Raw genomic sequence first — 23,257 nt, forward strand, 5'->3', positions numbered from 1 at the left:
CTCTAATTAAAAATAAATAAATTAAAAAAAAAATAGTTTCCTTTTATGCATTTCCATCTTGCTCATTTCTATCAACTTGGGAGGTCAACAATTAGGAATTAAGTTGGTGTAACAAGAACACTAAGTTGCCTTTTAATTCCCAAATATGACTGAAATCCAGAAATTACAATTCTCTTTTGCCAAATGTTCCTTTCTATTCTCCTGGCTGGCCAATAAGTCCAAAGTGGTTCTTTTTGTTCCCATCAGCAATGGGAATATAAAGTTTAATGAGATGTGAAGTCACACACAAAAAAGGAACACAACACATACATACAGTGAACCAACACAGAAACCACATACCACTCATTCTTTGGCAGAGTTGAGAGACTATAATATACAATTCTGTCTGGTACTCAAGAACTGGAAGATGTGTACAAGCTGGAAGGCGAGAACATATGAAAAGATGTCACAGTCAATGTTTACTTTGATATGTCTTCTAATCAGTGTCAGGCAAAGAATTACTTATGAGTCATTTTGTTGTTTGATCACTCAAGCACTATCTCTCAACTCCAAAGCCATTCTTCTTGACTCTGTTGTGGCAATGTGACTTTGCAGAATGCCTGCTGAAACTACCTGATGAGTCAGAGCGTTAACATACACACACACCACACATATATGCTACACCCAGAGACATGCACCACCGACACTCCACACATGTAAGAATCACATATGCTTAAAATATCACTGAAGCACATAAAAAAAGAAAAAGGGACAATTTTTTTAAACTTAGATTTTTAATTAGTACATAAATAGCAACATAAGAACATAGAGTTCTAAGGCTTGTACATTATGTATTGGTAAAAGAATTTTAGATTAGTCCCCTTAGATGACATCATCCAAGATAACAAAGAGGACTAGTAAAGTTTTTCCTGAAGAACGCCATTTGCTACATTCAATATTAACATCTCTGCCATTTTCTGTAGAAATACTGGTTTACTGTATGGAGTTTCCAATGTTTACCTAAAACTAAAAGAAAGAAAAATGTAAATAAATGTGCAAGAGGAAGAAAAGATAAATATCTGCATTTTGAAAACCAGAGAAACCATGGTAAATATTTAAATTATCTTTACACAACCATCAGAGCACTGTAACAATTCAAAGAAAACAAATCATCCTCATTTTATAAATGGATAAACAGAACACCAGAAAAGCTTTGAATTCTACCAATACTATATTCAAAATCTATACTGGTTGTATATCTGGGCATAGTTGAACAGATAGATGGATGAATAAATAAAAATAAATGTCTAAATGGAAAGCACACACTATATTTCTCCCTTTCTGAAAACCAAACAATTAGATTTTTATCCATCCCTGGAGAGCATAAATCTTTATTCCATAGCAATGTTGTTTTCTAGAACGAAACACACATCAATCTAAAGGCATAATGAAGACAAACTGTCTTCACCAGGTTGCTTTTTTCCTACTGCTATACAGAGGACTGCAACTATTCTAGTGGTTAGTGATTACTCACTTGAACTTTTAATATAAAAAATTAAAACACATAACCACTAACTTACCTTTTCAAGTTTATAGCCACCTTTGGATTTATGTAAGAATTTGAAAGATCTACTGCACTGTCACAAATTACAAAATGGAAATAACCTATATTAATAAGGATTCAACAGATCATGGTAGTCCATGGGGCAGATCTATAACTTCTGACAGAGAAAGAAATATCTATTAAATGAAAAAAGCAATTTAATTTACTCATTCAACATAGAGCAACGAGAATTCTCAGTAAAAAGTTTTGAATCTAAGTTTAATAAAGTGTCCAGATCCAACTATCAGTTTTTGGAAAATGCAGGTAAGAGAGAACCAAGAGTGAACCAAAATGACACTGACTGAACATATTCAGTCACAGACTGAAAGGGAATTTCTAAATGATAAACTAAATTTTTCAACAAACCAATGCCAAGAGAAACATAAGGGAGAGGAAACTGTTACAGTCTGAAAGGGACTTCAACGTAGCTAGAAGTTAAATTCAATGAGAAGATTTTGTTTGGACACTAATTTAAGCAAGCCAGTTATGAAAAGTCATTAATGAGATGAGTAGGGCAAGCTTCGGAGCTGGAGAGACTACAGAGTGGGTAAGGCACTCGCCTTGCAAGCAGCTGACCCAACTTTGATCCCTGGCACCATATATGGCTCCCTGAGCACAGAGCCAGGAATAAGCCCTGAACACAGCCAGGTGCGGCCCAAAAAACAAAAACAAGAAAGAAAAAAACAAATAAAAAGGAAAAAGAAATCAATGTTAATTTCTTTAGGTGTGATAATAAAATTGCGATATGTGCCAAGCATTAGAACTCATTCTTATTTTTTTTTGCTTTTTGGGTCGCACCCAGCGATGCTCAGGGGTTACTCCTGGCTCTGCACTCAGGAATTACTCCTGGCGGTGCTCAGGAGACCATAAAGGATGCCGAGAATTGAACCCGGGTCGGCCTCGTGTAAGGCAAATGCCCTACCCGCTGTGCTATTGCTCCAGCCCCAGAGAACTCATTATTGATCAAAAAGCCCCACCACTTACAACAACCCTATATATACGCACACATATTTATAAAGGGAAAAAGTCAGGACTAATATACCAAACTATAAACAGAAATTGCCTTTGGGGAAAGAAGGGCATGAATAAGAAGAGAGGAAAAAGCTCCAGAAATCTTCATCTATGGCGGGAGAGGCAGACAGGAGGATGTGGTGCTGGAACCACGAAACCCTTCATTAACAGTATCGTAAATCACAATGCCTCAAAAAAAAAATAAAAGGCATTTAAAGAATATTTATCGAGAGGGGGCCAGGGAGAGAGTACAGCAGGTAAAGCCTCACATGCTGACCCAGATCAGTCACTGGCTGGCACCCCGAGGTGTCCCCCAATTCCCTACAGAAGTGATCCCTGAGCAAGAGAGTCAGGACTAAGCCCTGAGTACTGCTGAGTGTGGCCGCCAAACCAAAAATATCTGAAAAAAATGAACTAGGTACCAGGGAGTAGAACTCAGTGAAAGTGGACATGCTCTGCACAGATAAGCAGGTCCTAAGTTTGATCTTCCATACCTCCCAAAGTATATATCTTTCAAAAAATCTCTGAAAACGAAAGAACATAAATTTCATAAGTGAAAACTACATCTTCAATAAACCCTGAACAATGAAAGCGTGAGGAGCCAAAGAGAGAGTGCAGAAGGCAGGTGTTTGCCTTGCATGTCAGCCCAGGTTCCATCAAGGCACAGCATACGATCCCCCGAGCCCTGCCGGAGTCCTGCCCGAGTGCAGAGCCAGGGGTAAGCCCTGAGCACTGCCAGGGTGGCCCAAAGACCAAGAAATTAAGAAAGGAAAGATCAAATCTGTATACATAGTGAGCTGAACTCTAGCCTCTGTCTCTGAAGGAGGACGCGTATGTCTCTTACTGTGGAACCTCGCTTCTGCGGCTCACTGTCTTTCCAGGCCAGCAGCACTCGGTGGAAAGCTAGCACAGCCCAGTGTCGCTTCCTGGCCGGTCAGCCTCTGAAGTTCCTTTGCCAGCACATCTGGCCCCACTCTCTACACTTCTGCATGTGGGCTCTAGGTCTCTTCTAACAAGCTCCTCGGGACATTTGTTTGGTAACAAAATTTGAAAACTATTGATTTAGGATCATTAAGGACTGTGATGTGAAAAGAGGAATCAGTTTTATTTTCTATGACTCCTAAAACAGGACCACTGCAGATGGAGATGTCACAAGGAGACCCATTTTACTTCTTGTAAGAAACCGTTTTCTGAATATCAGAACTGTCCCTATGGGATGATTGGCCTGCTATGGAGGTGAAAGTGGAGACAAGAGGTTACAGGGAATTTATGGCTAGAGCTGGGGTTTGGGTCAGAGCCCCCCTCTCAGTTTACATGACCTTCTGGGTCACCAAATATGTGGATACAGTTTGATAAAGAAAAACCTCAAAACCAGGACCTTCATGGATTTAAACAGCAGCTATGACTGACAATAAATAAAACATGGATTTAAAATGCTTTATTATGAAAAAATTCATATAGAGCAATCGCTCTTATATGTGGAATATTAAGAAACACAGTAAGAGGAAAAACAATTGGACAACGGTAACAGACTGAAAACTGAACTACAAAACTGAGTCTGCCAAGTGGGTAGGGTGGGAGATTGGGAGGCGACCTTAAGATACTACTCTTGTTTTGTTCTAGGGTCATGCCTAGCTATGCTCGGGGCTCACTCTTAGCAGTGCTGAGTGAACCACATGCAGTGCCAGGAATCAAACCTGGGATGGCCTCCTGCAAGGCAAGTGCCTTAACACTGGACTCTCTCGCCAGCCCCGCTACACTGACCCTGGCAGTGGTATGCTGTTAGAATACTGCATGCCTGAAATTCAATACTATTAGCATTACTGTAAATCAAAGTGCCTACATAGAAACTGAAAAAAAATTTCATATTCATAGCAGAAAAACTAAAGTTATAAATAAAAAAAAACTTACATTACCCATACTCGTACTACCCCCATTTTCATTTAATAGTAATTTTGCACAGGCTCCCATACAATTAAAAACTACTGAAGCCAATACTCCTCCTTATGGATATATCACAAATAAAACCATGTTCCTATAACTGAATATGTAGATTGGACTTCAAATCCACATAATCTTCTAATTATCAGAAAACCAAGTGATATTATAATAGCAATATAAAGCCTATATGTACTTAGCAGGTACACAAGAATATTGAACAAACTATGAATTAAAGTAAATGGTGAACTGAATAGTGAACTCCATCTATAATCACCTTCAATTTTTTTGGCCTTAGGCTACTCAATCTTTAAAAAAAAACAATCATACCTATGAACTTTCCATGTCACTTAAAATATTAACTCCACACAATTTTGACCTTTTCTACAACAGTACTGCATTCAACAAATGGTTGCTAAATGACTACTAAATGAATACACGTGTGCACACTATAATAATATTTGAAAAAACTATAAGAAATAATGGCATTTTTAATTGGTTGGAAGATCTGTAGACAGATCCCAAAGGTTCAGTTATAGCTTATCTAAAAAACTCAAAACATATTTAAGCCCAGAAACTAAAGATTTGTCATGAACTATCATCTGAACTCTTATCTTTCCATATCAAATAAAATGTTTATAATTAATTTAAAAGACAAGTTATGTCATTTCAGCTGGCTCTAACAATGCTGAACATGACCAGTTTTCTTATTCTTTACCTGATTAAAATGGGCAGAGCATGGAGTATTCTACTTATTTCCTGGTGAATTCTTCACATTTCCTGGCTTGTAAAACAAAAAGAGTATTAATGCGGGTTGAAAAGAAATCGCAAAAACATCTCAAAAATGTCCATCTTCAGTATTTGGCTCAATATAAACATTAATTATTATAATTCAAAGAGGCCCATTTTCCAGTAAACTGAATTAGTAGGGGTAGCAGAGAGGAAAGGAAGAAATAAGCTTCATTAACATTTATCATACAGATTCCACCAAGCTGACTATTTTATTTTAAAAAACCAACAGTAAAAACATTTTTTTCTTTTTCTTTTTGGGTCACACTCAACTGTGCCCAAGGGATCACTCCTGGTAGTATTCTGGGGTCTATACGTGGTGCCAGGGATTGAATCTAGTTTGGCTATGTGCAAGGTAAGCACCTTATCCACTGTACAGTTTTTCTAGCCTATCCTTTTTGTTTTTGTTTTTTTTTTTTTTGCTTTTTTTGGGTCACACCCGGCGATGCTCAGGGGTTACTCCTGGCTTTGCACTCAGGAACTGCTCCTGGCAGTGCTTGGGGGACCATATGGGATGCCCGGGATCGAACCCGGGTCGGCCGCGTGCAAGGCAAACACCCTACCTGCTGTGCTATCGCTCCGGCCCTCCTTTTTGTTTTTTACTGTTTTTGTTTTCGGCCCACACTTTGCAGTCCTCAGGGGCTACTAATGGCTTGTTTGTCAGAGTTCACTGGGGATCAAATCTGGACCTCCTATAGGTAAAGCATTACTCCAGCCCTATGAGCTATCTCTGTGACCCTAAAAATCATTTCTTTAGGGCTGGAGAGAGAGCTCAGATGGTTTAGGACATGCTCTGTTTGTCTAGTGTCTAGTGTCTGATCACTGGTACTGCAGGGCGCCCCAACACCCCTAGGGTTAATCCTTCAAGTACAGAGTTAAAAAGTAGGACCCAGCAGCACTGGCTGTGGGGTCAAAACCAACTCCATGTTAACTGACAGAAATGCCTCTTCTAGGTACCCCATTCTGTGTATCGTCCATCGCAGGGGCCAACTGTGATGGTGTCTTGTGATGATGCTTCACAAAACATGTTTACTTTATTATTGTTTTTTAAAACATGTTTACTTTAAGTGAGGATAAGCGGACCACACCCGTTTTTGCAGAGTAGTCTGGAAACATATAATTAGGTCATGGCATCCATGAGAAGGGCTACAGGAAAGTCTCTTGTGGGATAAAATTTATGTGCTAAATATTTAAAGCCTTACTATCTTTCCTATGTGCTTCTGCGACTTCTATTCTGAGAACACATTAACTCAGATGGATGCCAACGTTCTGCGAGGGCAATGTGAAAAAAGGTAGGCTGCGGCTGAGCCAGCAATGGACTGTGATACTGTGGTTCAGGTACAGATTCTTCTGGTGGCCTTCTGCGCAGGAGTGAACAAAGTGAAAACACAGGAACACATGACCAAGTCTGTCACTTCAGAGCATATTTTCTAGACAATTTCAAGCTTACTGGAGTAGTTTCCAATTGATCTCAGTAACGATCCAACATCCTGACTTGCCCAACTTCTATTATATTTTTTGGCTTTTTGGGTCACACCCGGTGATGCACAGGGGTTACTCCTGGCTCATGCACTCAGGAATTAACTCCTGCTGGTGCTCAGGGGACCATATGGGATGCTGGAATCGAACCTGCGTCGGCCTCGTGCAAGGCGAACACCCTACCCTCTGTGCTATCGCTCCAGCCCCCCAACTTCTATTATTTTTAGCCATTGTTCCAGAATTACAGATAGTGCCCATTTCCTCTCAAGGATATCCTTGAAGGACATTGGTCAAGGCTCTGGTCCCAGACATTTTGGTGGTTTAAAGGTGAGGTAACTACATACACCAAGGCCAAAATCGAGTTAACTCGATTTTAAGCATGTGACCCAAACTTTAATACATAACAAAATTTTTAAAGTCCACTAAGGAGGCAGGATAGGAAGAGGGAGGAATACTTGGGTCACTGGTGGGGGGAAAGTGACACTGGTGGTAGATTTGGAGATGGAACACTGAATGCCCCAAATCCGTTATTAAAAAAATTATAAACCATGGTGGCTAAAAAAAAAGAATATCCTTGAATATCAACATAAATCACACTTTATCTACAGACATGTTCCAGAAGCTGCCTTCCTTTTTCACTCTTCTGATTTTTAACTGATTTGTCACTAGTTGAAAATACTAGGAAATGTTAGGGGTGTAGCTGAACACCTCCCAGAGGCCTTCCTGTTACTGCTCCAAGCTGCCAGGCTCTTTCTGGGATGAGGCCTCGGCAATGTTTCCCTTGACCTGAATTGGTCAGTTCCGATATTTTATATGTCAAAATGCTGCTCAATCTTTAGATGAAGGCTTTGCCCTGTTTCCTGCCCTTTAATTTATATGAGGACAGTTACTTTATATTCATGAGAACCATGCACTTCTTAATTTGCCTAATTCTTTCTCACACGTGAACCCTTCAACTTATTTACGAGCTTTGCAAGCGCACAGAATCCCTAGAATCTTCCTGCATATAGTATTCAACAAATTAAACAATTGTTAAATAAGCAAATGCAGAGAGATGGAACCTACAAAGGAGTGTGAAAGATCCATATGGCTATCTTTGGAGGACAGCACTGAAAACCACGTGGTTTTAAGCAATTGGGTCCAGCATTAAAGTCCAGCCAAACAGGTCTGAAGAGACAGCACAGGGGCTAAGGTGCTTGCCTTGTACATGGGACAGTCCAGTTCAATCCCCGTATCACAGGCAGTCCCCTGAGCACACAATCAGGAGAATGCCTTGAGCACTGCTGGGTATGCCCCCCAACAAAAAATATATCATTTGAGACTTCAAATATTTAATAGAACACTTTCAAAGAAGTTCTAGTAAAGTTTTTACATATCCTACTATCTATATTCAACAGCTTTGTAATCTCAGAAGTACAAAATCCTACATTCATATGTTTTTCTTAAATCTTTTGGATAATAAGAAAACGAGCACATAAAAACATTACTGTAATCAGAATGACATAAGCCAAAGACAGAGATAGAATATTGAAAGCAGCAAGATCAAAGAAGAAACTTACATACAAAGGAACGCCCATAAGATTCACAGCAGATCTATCAAATGAAACTCTACGGGCCAGAAGAGAATGGTGGGATATAGTAAAAAAAAAAACTCAATGAAATTAACACCTCACCGAGAATACTCTATCCAGCTAAATTATCATTCAGATTTGAAGGAATGATCACCACTGTATAGATACAGCGTTGATCTATAGCTACAGCTCAGGGAAACAGCTCAGGAAATTCATAGCCATTTTTGTTTTTTGGTTTTATTTTTCTTTTTGGGTCACACCTGGTGATGCTCAGGGGTTCCTTCTGGCTCTACACACAGGAATTACTCCTGGCAGTGCTTGGGGGATCATATGAGATGCAGAGGATCAAACCCAGGTTAGCCATGTAAGACAGTACAGTCCTACCCACTGTACTATCGCTCCAGCCCAGAATTCAAAGCCTTGAATCCAGGTTTGCAAGAAGCATTAAAGGAACTGCTAAACACTCTGCCACTGAGCATGGCATTCACTCATAGTACTTACTGTTGCTCTCTACTAGGTCCAGAAAGGTCTGTGTATTCCTAGCTTGCTAAGGATTTTACTCTTTCTCAGTAATGAATTACTGTTTCATTTGTAGTGAATATTCTTTCTATGCCTATTCAGGTGATTTCTTTATATCTATAGAAATCTTTCTCTTATTTATTAATGCAACATTTAAGCATTATTTGTAGTATTTTTAAATCAAGCCAACATTCCCTGTTAGATTGTCCTTAAAATGTTTTTAATTCTCCTCCCCCACACTAAATTGTGTAGCTGTCGGATTTTTCTATTTCATGTAAATTTTAAAATGTGTTAGCATAGGATTATTCATACTGTTAATTTTTAAAACTTGTATACCTGTAAGAAAATAAGTACATGCAATTTAAATTTTTTGATCAACTTATTGATTTACAATTTTATGGAATTTCAGAGTTTAGCTCTAATCATCTATGTGTGTAGGGGTCACCACCTCCACATTAAAAAAGAACAACAATGTGGATACAAAGAAACATAGTAAGGGAACAACAAATGGCTAAAGGCATCAGAACTGTAGATTCTGTCACAGAACTGAGCTCACCTGGTAGGAAGTGAGGGGCCCCTGGGACACTGATGGAGAAAAGTGGGCACCTTGTGATGGGTAGGGCATTGGAACAACATACGCATGACAAGGATAACTGACAGTATTATAAAGGCAGTACTTCAATAAAAATGGTTTTAGAAAGAAATAAAAACAAAACACAAAAATTTCCTTCTAATTTAGGGCAAAAATATGTTCATAGGGCAATTCCCTTATTTAGTTACATAACATTTATAGTATATCAAGAGATGACAGTGATATATTTCTCTAGAGAAATACTGAGCCCATCTACCCTATTACAAATCAGACCTGCCCTGGCAGGAAACATCATGTGCTCAGAAAAGAAACAATAAAGGCAGTTCGTGAATAAGCACGAGCCAGGTACTGGCTTTCTTTTGAAATGCTTTTATTTTAAACTTAAACACTGATTTACGAAGTTCTGAATACAGTTCTTTCAGGCATTTAAGCGCTAAATGTTCCAACCCCAAACCCTCCGCTGGTTAGACCTTCCCTTCGCCAATGTTCCTGGTTTCCCACCACCTTCCAAACCTGCCTCCGTAGCAGGGACAAGCACATTCACTTCATAGTGCTTGTTACAACCAAATGGAAAATGGGATCGTCAAAAGACAAATCAATAAAAGTCAATTTCTGATAACGGTTATATCTCATAATGGTGCCCTAAAGTCATTGTCTAAAGATTTGTTGAGCTGGTTGGTGCTGAGTCTTTTGTGTTCTTGTTTTTGCTCACTGAGCTTGGTGGCCTCTCTGCAATTTCCCCATCAAATTTGCTGTGTTCCAACTGAGCTCTTAGGACTGTCAAATATGGAGGAGCTGTCAGATGGCAGCACAGGAGATATGGAGCCAGGCCATTTATATGTCAAAGGAAACTGGATATGGCAGCTTCGGGGCCTCTCTGCAAGTGTGGGAGTCTGCCTGCGCCCATTCCAGGAAGGCTCCTGATCTACCCCCGCTGATTCAGCAGAGTATTATAGGGTATTCGTTTATTGAATAGGAGCTGCTCTCGGCAATGCTTGGCCTGGCAGTGCTAGAGGCCAACAGGACCACACCTAGCAGTCCTAGGGGAGGAATGCTGCAGTACAGGGAACCAACTCAGGGCCACGAACTTGTGCTATCTTCCCAGCCCCTGCCTAACTTTTTGGATAAAGAAATAAAAGGTGAGAACAATGACTTAAAAACACAAAAGAAAGCCCAGTACCTGGACCGAGTAGGCAAGATAGTGTCCCCTCCCAAGAAGGACATCTGCCGCCTAATCCCATATTCTGACTAGTTGATCTTATATGGGAAAGGGGAATTAAGGCTGCTAAGCAGTGACTAGACAACAGGGCGACTGAATCACATTGATGGAGGAAGAAACCAGGGAGAGAGAAAGGGGAAGTGAAGATGAAGAAAGCACACTCTGAGGCAAGAAATGCGTCAGCCTCCAGAAAAGAGCAACACAGAATGATATGCCATAGAGATGGCTCCAGACCCTGCGCCAGGCTGTCTCATCCCGGGCAACCCGGAGTGGGGCAGGTGAGTTCCCCTCCCTGCCCCAACTAAGCCCCGGCAGCTGAAAACCTCCAGAACTCAAGAGCCGCCATGCTCATGGCCGCTCTTATCAGGTTCAAACAGCTTTATCCATGAGTGAATCCGCTGAAAAACCCAGGTATGCAGGACTTGTGACTCAAATCTCCAGGCTCATATAGAGTTGGGGATGGGTGATCTCCCCTCATCTCCCTGTGCTTCCGGTAGCCTGGCAGTCATGCCCACAAACTGCCTCTGGTACCATATATAATGGTCATGATCCAGAGACTCACAAATAAAGCTCTCAGAAGAGAGCAACACAGAACAATATGCCTCAAAGATGCCTCCAGACCCCAAAGTCTCCATCCAGTTAAAAAAATAAATTAAATTAACCTCTTCTGTATAATCTTATTTAAAATTTTACAATTACTGGAGCAAATGGCTGCAAATGTGGCTGTGAGACATTTTATATGTTAGTAATCTCTTATACAAGGCAAGGGCTTACTTGACTCCAGGGTGAGATACAACAATCTTCATACACTTTCCTCTAATACATTTTTAGATCATTTTTAGCAGATTATTCATAGCAAGCAATACAAAATAAGTTATTTAGGTCCTGCTTTGGAGGCAGGATTTAGAGTTCAAGGTGGAAACATTCAAAATATGGTGGTGGGTAGGTACAATGGTGGTGGGATTGGTGTTGGAATATTAAATGTAATAAATTATTGTGAACAAGTTTATAAAAATAAAATTAAAAAGTAATTGCTTCTGTCTCAAGAAGTGGGGAACAGCTGTCAGCTGAGTGTGATCAGAACAGACCTTGGTCTTGCAACCTGAAGAAACTGAATTCTGTCAACAACCCGAAAGAGGAGGCTCATGCATTCTCCCCTGGAGCCTCCAGAGAGGAATGCAGCCCTGCTGACACCCTGATTCCGTATCAGACCTCTGACCTACAAGTCTAAGGAAATACATTTGTTTTACTTTTGGCCAGTAAATGTGCTGTTGAGAGTTGCTAGGCTGTAGGAAATTCGAGCGCTGATAAGCACTCCTCACTAATGGCTGAGACCTGAGGCTCTGTTTTCCCACCAGGCGACAGTATCATCTCAGGCAGAAGTGATTATATGCTGTGTCACATGAAACTTACTGTGGCTATCACATACTAGAGTCTGTCCATTTTGTGTTCCTCTTGTGAATAAACTTATTCAGTCTTCCAAACAGCCCCAGGAGTGTGACCCCGTTTCCCAGAGACTCACAGCAATTGCCTAAGGTTTCAAGGCTAAGAAGAGGCTTTGCTCTGGCCCCCAGCCCACTCTCCTCTTCAACACAAGGCTCAGTCCAATTTTTTAAATACCTTTTCAGAAAGGACATGATCATTTTGTCTCATCCACCTCTCAGGGTTTTTTTTTATTTACTGAATAATAAAATTTACATCCCCCCCCCAAAAAAGGGGAAAAATAATAGTCCAATCCCTTCCTCATATTTTTTCTTGAGTTGTTTCTTTTTGGTGGGGTTGGTTTTGGGGTCACATCAAATGGTGCACAGGACTTACTCCTGGCAGAGTTTAGGGATCATACGGGATACCAGGAATCAAACCTGGGTTCACTGCATGCAAGGTAAGTGCCCTACTGGCTATACAATCTCTGTGGCTCCTCTCACTTAGAATATTAAACAGAAAAAACCTACTAGACACAAAATTAGAACAAATTTACCCTTAAGAAAACCAATCACACTGTACTTGGTTTTTACTGTATTGTGGTAGGAACACTTAACAAAGTTTTAAGCATGCAGTACAACATCGCTAACTATGAGTCTAGTGTGATACAGATTGTTAGAACTTGTTCTTGCATAACTTAGATTCTCATGGAACAGTGACTCCCTGCCCCCTCCAGTCCTAGCAACCACCAAGCAACTCTGCTTTTGTAAGCTGGGTTGTTTTCATTATTTTATAGAAGTGGAACCACACAGCATTTGCTCTTCTATAACTGGCTTAATTCAAAGACAATTATTTCTAAATTGCATAACTTACAGCTGACCTTGAGTATGTTTAGAAAACTGAGGAATTTCGAATGAGGAGAGAGAAAGCAGGGCATATTTACACAGGCTGGCAGTCACTGCTTCCCTTTCATTTTCCTGCTGAGCCAGCAAGGGCCTGAATCCAGCTATTGAAAGCTTAGCCTCAGAAGTTCTGCTCAGTTTTCCTTTAGTCATAGGTTTATATTTCTTCATGTATTTGCCTGACCTTTAAGAAATTACTGAGATTTTTTTGGTTACCGATGGCCTGTAACAGTACTTCTACAATTCTTTGAGAGTAGTAATTGGATAGCTTTTTATTTAAAAAAAAAAACAGTGTAGGGCTGGAGAGATAGTACAGTGAGGAAGGTGGTTGCCTTACAAACTGCTGACACCAGTTTGATTCGCAAGCATCACATATAATCCCTTAAGCACCACCAGGAGTAATCCCTGAGCACTGCCAGACTGGTCCAAAAAACAGTGTAAAACTAAAATATGACACTTACTGGGATACACAGATGTGTTTAGTTGATTATGAGGTAACTCCAGGAAAGTCATTTATGAGCCTGGGCCTGACACCCACAATTAGTTTCCATCTCTAATACTTTGTCTGAGATTATTCTGAAAGGGTTTCAGATCCTCAGTGAAAAAAAAATCTACAAATAGCTTCTTGCTTTAATTAACATTCCTAACATTAAAAAATAAAATTTATAATGTAAAAATACTATAAAAATCAATTAGATTGAGTGCTTTGATCACCAAAAGACAAAAACATAAGAAGAAAAGTCTCAAACTGGGAAAAGATAACTGCAAACACGAAATCAAAAACAATATTATCTAGGGGGAAAAGAGCCCTTATAAATCATTAAGAAAGCTCATATGACCCATACCAAAAGAGATGTGAACAGGCATTTCAGGAAGAAGAAATCAGTAAGCAAGAAGATGCCAAACCTCATTAGTAATCAAGGAAATGTAAATTAAAATCACAAAGAAAAATTGTGGGACCATCTTGATATGTCAGACAGCAAGGAAACTATCACAAACTACTTGGGTCATGTCAGAAGGTCTCTCGGCCAACTTCTAATAGCCCAAGTGGGAAAATCTTAATTGTAATAAGGATAAGAGGAGCCAGAGAGATAGTACAGTATGTAGAGTGCTTGCCTTGTACAAGGCCCACCCAAGTGCAATCCTCAATTCCACTGTACAAGGCCCACCCAAGTTCAATTCCCAGCTCCCTGTATGTTCCCCTGAGCCCAACAAGAATGATCCCAGAGTTCAGAGCCAGGAGCAAGCCCTGAGTATCACTGCGTGTGGCCCAAAACAAAAATAAGAATAAGGATAAGATTACACAAGATTCAAATATGCTTAACTCTACATATTCATGATGACATTAAAAAATCTTAATCAGTGACTTTCCCCGCCCAATTTTTTGGGCCAAACAGAGGGGCGCTAAGGGCTACCTTGAGTTCAATGCTGGGGCTCACTCCTAGTGCTGCTGGGGAATCACAGTGTCAGGGCCTGAACTTGGGCCTGCTGCATGTAAAGCATGGGCTCCAGCCCATTTGGTGACTTTCTGACAAAGGGGAACCAATTCACTCTTTTGGAAGGCAGTGTTCAGGAGACACAGCGACCCCTCCCAGCAACTCTCAACTAATGGGGCGAGCAACTCAATGCAAGGACCCTAGGAATCAAAAGTGCTCAGGCCCTGAGGTGCTGGGGATTACCCAGGCCATGGGCTGCCCCTAGTGGCGCTCCAGGCATCGCGAAGTGCTTGTGGGACCATGCTAGAATACGTGAGGAATGGTCAGATGCAAAGCATATGTCTTAGCCCCTGTACTATCTCTCCAGCCCTTCCTTCTTTTTACAAGTGGATAAATGAGAGGGGGAGGGGAAATCAAACATTTATTCTCTTTCACATTTTGTGGGATTTTTTTGCTTCTGTTTTGGGGGACATACTCAGTGGTTTCCAGGGGCGACTCCCACTTCTTCCCTCAGGGCTCCATGAGGTGCTCAAGGGTCCACGTAGTACCAGGAATTAAACCAGGGACTCCTGTATGCGAAGCCTGCACTCAGCCTTTTGAGCCATCTCTCCTGCACCAGATCCTTTCTTTCACTTACGAAATATAGCTGAGCAAATTATAAATGAGAACAGATGGTTCCCTATTAAAATATTCTAGACAATATATGAAAATAAAATGACAAAAGTAGAATATCACCATTCCCAAGAGGTCTAGCTACTGAGCATCAACAGTGGAGAAAACCAGAGTCGGGGAAGAAACAGACTCAAGCGCCCACAAAGGCCGATAGTCTTGTCAGTTGAATCAAACACGAACTGCTTAAGCAGCCTCTGGATCCAGATGCCAATCTGAGAGGAGAACACACTTGTCTGCCTTAAGGATGCAACCACACGCTTAGGAACCCTTCTGCTCCAACATGGCAGGTTTCTCAAGGGAAAAAAAGTTAAGAAAAATGAAGGGATAGGAAAGGAACCTGTAGATGGAAAGAGAGCTTGTACAGTGGGTAGGGTGCTTGCCTTGCATGCAGCAGGCCCAGATTTAATCTCTGGTACCGCTTATGGTCCCCGGAGCCCTGCCAGGAGTGATCCTTGAGGGCAGAGCCAGGGGTAAGTAAGGCCTGAACACCACCATGTGTGTGCCATAAATTAAAAAAAAATCCCAAACAAAAAAAACCAAGAGAGTTAAGGGGCAGAAGAAATAATACAGTGGGTAGGGTATTTGCCTTGCACACGGCCCTCCCAGGTATGAGCCCTGGCACCAAATATGGTCCCCTGGGTCCTGGCAGGACTGAAACCTAAGCACAGATACAGGAGTCAGCCTTGAGCACAGCTGGGTATGGCCCCAAAAATAAAAATAAAGAATTCTTAATAAACAATGAAACATTTCTAAAAACACAGATGTGTATCCAACAGCACTATACCAAAAACCACCCAATTGGCCATCAATATTTTCCCACGAAGAAATATTCCACAGCTATGAAAAGGAATAAACTAGTGATACATAGGACATAAAAACAACATTAGAGGAACAAAAAATACCTGCAAATCAATATATAATAAAACTCAGTCTAGACCAAAGGTATAAAGAAACCAGTCTAGATAAACTTTATGTATTTATAGCTGGTGTATATAAGTTTAAAAAGGTTAATTGCACAAGTTTTTAGGACATAAATACATTAAGTGTTAAAAGAAACATTTAAAGCAAACCAAGGGAATGCAAAACACAAAATTCCTGATGGAGCCCTATGAAGAGACACAGGAATTCAAGGAGAACACAGAAGATAAGATCATTTTATATTTTTAAATGTGGAGAGTTGGTAGAAGTATGTATGGTAATAATTGTAACATTGCAATATAGTACATATCTTACATGCACTCTGTATTTCAAATAAAATCAAACTCTAGGCCCCACTTAGGAGGACACTATTTCTAGCACACCCATCTTTGTTTCACAGATTTAGCAAGAGTTTCTTTTGGCAAAGCAGAAAAATTCCTATTAACTAACCAATGATAATGGACTGAAAGACTACCTTATCAAAACTTTACAAGAAGAGTCAGTGCAAACACTTAAAATTATTTCCTAAAAGAGAAAAAAGGGATATGGAAGAGCAGCTAAATGCTACAGATTTATTTAGGGTTACTGAGAGTACAACAATCACATGGGAAATAATACCATTGAGAACTAGGACTTCCTAGCATTAAAAAATTTGGGGCCTTGTCTTAGATGCATTTATGCATTTCTCAGATAATTTATGTACATCATTTACATCATTATAGTACATTATCAAATTAGAGTGTACTTGAGACTGCTAACTGAAATGACTTGAAAACCAATTTCCAAATAGAAGCCTCCTTTATGAAGTGTCTCTCGTTCCTTTCAAAGAGACAGGGCCCTGAAAGATTACTCTTTCAGATAGCTTGAACCTTTGCTCTCTCATTGATCCAAAAAAAACCTCTGAAAATCACAGAAATCTAGTAAGAAATTTCAGCAATACTGAATCTTGAATTAATAGGGCCTTGTGCTACTAGTCAGTTAAGACTTCGTTAAATAGTGAGTCAGAAAGAGAGGGACAGACATAGGACTGCACTCATTTGTGGAGTATAAAATAAAATCACATGAGGCTGACACCCAAGGACAGTAGATATAAAGCTAGGAGGATTGCCCCATAGCAGGAAGCCTACTTCATGAGCGGAGGGGAGAGGGCAGATGGAATAGAGAAGGGATCACTAAGAAAATGATGGCTGGAGGAACCAGTTGGGATGGGAGATGTGTGCCGAAAGTAGATAACAAACCAAACATGATGACCTCTCAGTGTCTGTGTTGCAAGCCATAATGCCCAAAGGTAGAGAGAGAGTATGGGGAATATTGTCTGCCATGGAGGCAGGGGGAGGGTGGGAAAGGGCGGGTATACCGGGGATATTGGTGGTGGGAAATGTGCACTGGTGGAGGGATGGGTGTTTGATCATTGTGTGATTGTAACCCAAACATGAAAGCTTGTAACTATCTCACAGTGATTCAGTAAACTTGAATCACATTTAAAAAAAGACTTTGCTAAATGTTTAAGTGGTCAATATTGATTTGATTACCTTCTATTGAAAACCGTCAGCTCTTAGGAAAATGATGTTTTGAGAACAAACAGAAGAACACTATGTTTTGAATGACTCTGAAGAGGGCGAGAGCACAGGAGATTAAAAAATAATTGCAGGACAATCCTGAGCTAAAGCTGGTAATTAGAGGTCTTTACCATCTCATTCCCCAAAGATCATAAAAATCATAAAATCATAAAAATCATAAATCTGAATAGCTTTAATATCTAATGTCTTCAGATTGCCACAAAATGCTGGCCTCTTTTACCTGCATTCCAAGCACAGTCCCGGTACTTCTACCCAGGGCTGAGTTCTCCGTGCAGGGAAAGCCCCTCTCAGGTGAGAGGTTCTGGGGAGCCCTCGGGCATTGCTCTGTGAGCGGGTCTGCCCCCCACTGCAGGGCACAGCAACACTGCGCTCCGGGAGCCCCTCCCCCCTGGTCAGGGATACCTGTCTGCAGTCACGGCACAGTGACAGCTCAGGACCAAGGCCGAGTATTACTTTCCTCCTGTCTTTCGAGGGCTGTAGGTCATTTTCCAAACATCGTATTTCCTTTCCCATATAAAACTCAGTATGGGTTTACGGAATTTTTTTTAAACAGGAAAGAAAGCTTCCAAAGAAAATGTCAGCAAAACGAAAATAAAATTAGGGGTGTTTATTCTTTAAAAGGGCTTGCCACAGGGCACTTAATATAGAACTCTCCACTCAATAGCTAGTTTAAACAGGCTTCATAGAGACTAATTCCTTTAGAAACCACCAGTAGAAAATGAGTCAAGATTTCACTGGGAGAGTATTTATGTAAACAATAAGGAGGACGTGCAATTTGTTCCACATTACTTCCAAATTACAGTTTAAAATTCTGGATTCATTTTGAGATATTTATGTTTCTGTAAGTATAGTTCGGTTTTATATATTTGAGTTTCTTTGGGTGGGGAGACACAGTCAAGAGTGCTTGGGAACTACTTCTAGTGTGGTGTGTGTTGGGGGCAGGAACTTTCCATGTGATTCTGGGGGCTGGAACCTGGGTTCCTGCACGCAAAGCCCTGGGAGCCACCTCTTCAGTCCTTGTAATGGGTTTTGGGAATAGAGTCAAAGTTAGTTTCTTCCAAGATATGATGGAAAGGGCGTATTAATAGAAAAAGTTTAATTCTTCTTTAGTGATTTTGGCCTGAATGCTAGAAGGACAAATAATAACTTGCTCTGTATTCATTCTTCCTTATCAGGGGAAAGGGAATATTCCAGAAAATATGGGCTACAGTCAATCAGCTGTGTGGCTGCTCGTGGAGATGAAAGATGGCATGTCCTTACACAACCTCCTTCCTTCTGCAACTGATTCCACCAGCCAGCAGAGAATCTGGCCGGTGCCCAATACATCATGGTTCATGCCCTGACCTGGACCAAGAAGGCTTGGGGATGAGCAGATATGGCGCTGCTACAGGAAAGAACGGAGCCAATGAGAAGTGGAGGAGCTCGGGGGTCTTGGCGCCAGGGATATGGCACATGCTTTCTCTCTTTTAGGTTCCACCCCCGGCTCTGCTGGATTCCCCAAATACCAATGGGACTGGTCCCAGCCACTGTCAGGTGTGACCACCCATCATCATCATAAAGGAGTCTTGGTTATTAGGTTTTTGTCTGAGGACAAAATATATTTCCTGTGAGTCCAGCTTTGAGATAAATGTATGAGACAATATGCTATGATCTAAGCAAATTATATATGTAGTCCGTGCAAATTATGGTCTAAGGCTGCTGTTGCTTCCATTTTATGGTTGCCACTCATACAATCCCTGTTGATAATAACCAAATGTGAGGAAATTCAATTGTTTCTCCAATAAAGACCACCAGAGAACCTCACCTAGAGACAAAACTAAAAGCAAACAAAAGACAAGAGCACGCAATGCTTAATCAAGAATTTTACAAAGTCCTAGAGAAGTCACATTATTTTTTGGTTTTGGTTTTGGGGCCACACCTGGAGGTATTCAGGGCTTACTCTTAGCTCAGCACTCAGTGATCAGCCCTTGCAGCTTGAGGGACCCGGGTTGGCTGCATGCAGGGTAAGCGCCCTACCTGTTGTACTGTCACGTATTTAAACCAAAAGAAAGCGAATGAAAAAGATCTTTCTCACCTTTTGAAAGTTCTCCTTCCACTTATCTTCTAGGAGAACATATCCACGTAAACCCCAGTCAATCAATTTCTCCCCGTTGACCTTGAAACAAAATATAAAAGATCACTTTGCTGATCTATGTGTGACTGGTAGGGAAACTTTCCTTTTTCCTGTTTCCAAAAGAATGGAAATTACGTATATGATGATCATGTAAGTCTTGGAGCACACATATATACACACTATACAACATAAACAAATAAAGAGATAGTAGCACTGTAGCACTGTCATCCCGTTGTTCATCGATTTACTCGAGTGGGCACCAATAACGTCTCCACTGTGAGACTTGTTACTGTTTTTGGCATGTCGAATACGCCACAGGGAGCTTTCCAGGCTCTGCCGTGTGGGCGAAAATAAGAAAGAAAAAAAGTCTGAGTGCGCACAGCTCTCTCTTGAAAAGGCGTCATAAATTACAGTTGCAATATTGTAAACTTCCACAATTTAAAAGGAAAAACTGTGGGAGTTCAGGTTGTGTGGGGAGACACTGCAGGCAAACACATGCTTTGTATGTGTGAAGCCTTAAGTTCAATCCCCAGCACTGGAGGGGAAAAAATTGTTGCTACTATAAGAGCATCTGCAACCAGACACAGCACGTTTCCCCTTCTTATCTAGCACACGAAGGCCAACCAAGTCTCATCTGCCAAACTGAAAATCAATCATTCACTTTTAGGGACTTAGATTTAAAAAACAAACAAACAAACAAACAGACAGGCGAACCTAAGTGGAGCTGCTATCAGTTTTTCAGTTTTCCCAGGTCCTCGCCCAACATAAACCCCATATTTCTGCTGGAACTTGCCTTCTGATGCAGAAGTTTCTCGCCAACATCCCCAGTCATGTCCCAGGGTCAGAGAATGTTCTGTGGTCTGGGAGTTCACTGCCTTAAAATGTGTTTGGCTAACTGGCTTTCATTGCTGAAAACTTTCCTTCATTTAATTGTTTATTTTTCCTTTTTGGACCACACCAGTGGTGCTCAGGGGTTACTCCTGGCTGGGAACTCGGGAATTACTCCTGGCGACACTTGGGGAGCCATATGGGATGCTGGGGATCGAATCCAAGTCGGCCACTACCTTACCCACTGTATTATCACTCTGGCCCCAAGGTGCTGATTTCTAATAAAGTATCTTCTTCCAGTTGCTCCAACTGTTCTTTTTTGAAAGGCGGTGCTAGGGATTGAACCCAGGGCCTCACACATGCAAAGCATGTGCTCTACCACTGAGTTACATCCCTAGCTTCTGTTCTTTTATATAAAATTTAATATCATGTCTATTATTCAGAAGTGATACATATTTTGCATTGGTGGGGACAACTAAAATTAGCATCAATGGCTCAATGACAATAATATTTTTAAGACTTTTATTCTTACTACAGAAACTAGCAGAATGTGGTGATGAGTTAGTTTTCATTAGTCATTTTTGACAATGTTTGTTAACCCAGTGACATGTTTTTCATTCAAAGGATTTCCCTGATAATTCTAAAGTAAGTTAAAATAAATTTGGATTTATTTTTTGTGGTGCTGGGGCTCAAACCCAAGTTTTATGCATGCTAATCATACTCTTTACTATTGAGTCACATCTCTGGCCCTACATTAAGATGAATTTGATTACAAGCAAGTAGCATCCTCTATTTACATATATTCAGCCAATAGATTCCTCAGATACTAATGTTACCAGAAAAATGAATAATACATAGGGCATAACTTTCCATAGTAAAAATACATAATTTATAAATTATAGCAACGTAGGAAAGGAACAATATTTTCCTCCCTCATCAGGATTCTTGGCTGAGACATCCCTGTAATAAATAATAGATTAACAGGAGGAGAAAAACAAATTTAATAATCTGTATGCCTCCTGTAAACAGAGGAGATATCTGAGAAAATGGAAAAGCTCCATAACTTGTCCTCTCTTTTTTATTGGGGGCGGGCGGGGCGGCACTCTGGGGACACACCTGGCAGTGCTCAGAGGTCGCCTGAGGGAGCAAGTGGTGCCAGAGATCAAACCCAGGCTTCCCACAAGCAAATCACTTGTTGTTTCTTAAAATATTCTGTGACATAATCCCGAGACCAGCAGTAGGTAAGCACTCACCATGTGTGTTACTGTTCAGGGTGTGTTGAATTTCTGGTATTAAAATAGCGTTAATACACCTTTATTGCAAACCACAACAGCTAATTAGAGAGAGAAAACAGAAGGGAATGCCTTGCCACAGTGGCAGGGTGGGGTGGGGGGGAGATGGGATTGGGGAGGGTGGGAGGGACACTGGGTTTACGGGTGGTGGAGAATGGGCACTGGTGAAGGGATGGGTTCCAAACTTTGTATGAGGGAAGTATAAGCACAAAAGTGTATAAATCTGTAACTGTACCCTCACGGTGATTCTCTAATTAAAAATAAATAAATTAAAAAAAAAAAATAAAATAGCGTTAATATGCATCATCGGGCCCTAGCATTCAACTGGCTAGGCAGGTTGGCTCAGAACCGCACACAAGGGACCCTCAGCCCCTTGAGTTCCTCTTGGGAGGCTCCTCATCCTCACCAAAAGAGCATTTACCGTAAGTCTAAGGGTTTCTTACAGATAACAGCATGCAATCAAGTAAGCAGCTTGTCTAAGGTCAAGGCATTTATGAAAATAAAAAATGAAATAGGAACTAAAAAATTAAATGAATATCAAACAATCTTGGCCACCGATTTGTTTTTATTGCGGCAAAATATACAAAGCATAAAATTTACCATTTCAACCATTTTGAAGTACACAATTCAGAGGCCTTAAGGACATTCACAAAGTCGTGCAACCATCATCACTTTCTATTTCCAAAATGTTTCCATCATTCCAAACAGACCCACTAATAATTTATAATCTAGTGAAAAGAAAGGTAATTACTTTGTTCTGGCTTGCTCTAGGTACAAAAGACAAAACCCCTTTTTTCTGACATGAAAAATAAGAACACAAGTTTGCATCCTACCATTGGCTGTGAATACAAAAGATCTTCTGCAATAGGTGCATATTTATTTATTTATTTATTTATGATAGAACTGACCTCTAGCCTGGAGGCAGCTGTATACGCTTCCCAGCCAGGAGCTAAGTCCACTCTCCCCATCTCATCCATTTTCTATTTCAACTCTTAACAAACCAAGATGATGCTTAATTCCTTTTATGATCTAAGGCACGCAGATATGACTCCAGTCATTCTGAGCTGAGGCCGAATCAGGCACCAAAACATTAACTTGAACATTAGCCTTTGGGACTGCTACAATGTCAAGCCTATGCTAGAAAGATCTTATTGGCAGATGCCACAAAAATCATCAGTTTCCCACAGCTGGAGCCACTGGACACGACTACAACCTCAGGCCGATCCGAGAGTGACAGGCCCAGTGTTGTCACAGGGAATGCACCCAGGGAGCTCAGGGGCTGCTTGAATGGGCTCAGCATCTCAGGCTGCTGCTTCTCCACTGGGATGTGGCAGTTGTGGCCACTGGATCCCTCTGACTCTAAGCTGCCCGGGACCTCAGAATCTGGGGCCTAT

At 40.8% G+C, this 23,257-nt stretch overlaps 1 protein-coding gene across 4 annotated transcripts in view; it reads right to left on the bottom strand.

The window, feature by feature from the left end:
* Window positions 1-754: 754 nt before the first annotated feature.
* Window positions 755-23,257, bottom strand: part of APOO (apolipoprotein O) — a 68,507-nt gene continuing 46,004 nt past the window's right edge. For 3 of the 4 annotated variants that reach the window (XM_055122904.1, XM_055122905.1, XM_055122906.1), the window contains 3 exons: window positions 19,705-19,785; window positions 5,250-5,315; window positions 755-1,005 (listed from right to left, as the gene is read on the bottom strand). In XM_055122904.1, coding sequence (XP_054978879.1) covers window positions 5,280-5,315; window positions 19,705-19,785 — 117 coding nt within the window. In that variant the 3' untranslated portion in view covers window positions 755-1,005; window positions 5,250-5,279. The remainder of the gene's footprint in view (window positions 1,006-5,249; window positions 5,316-19,704; window positions 19,786-23,257) is intronic. The other variant, XM_055122903.1, reaches the window with a different exon arrangement.

This window comes from Sorex araneus, chromosome X (genome assembly GCF_027595985.1).
Source record: "Sorex araneus isolate mSorAra2 chromosome X, mSorAra2.pri, whole genome shotgun sequence".
In the NCBI taxonomy this organism is placed as follows: Eukaryota; Metazoa; Chordata; class Mammalia; order Eulipotyphla; family Soricidae; genus Sorex; species Sorex araneus.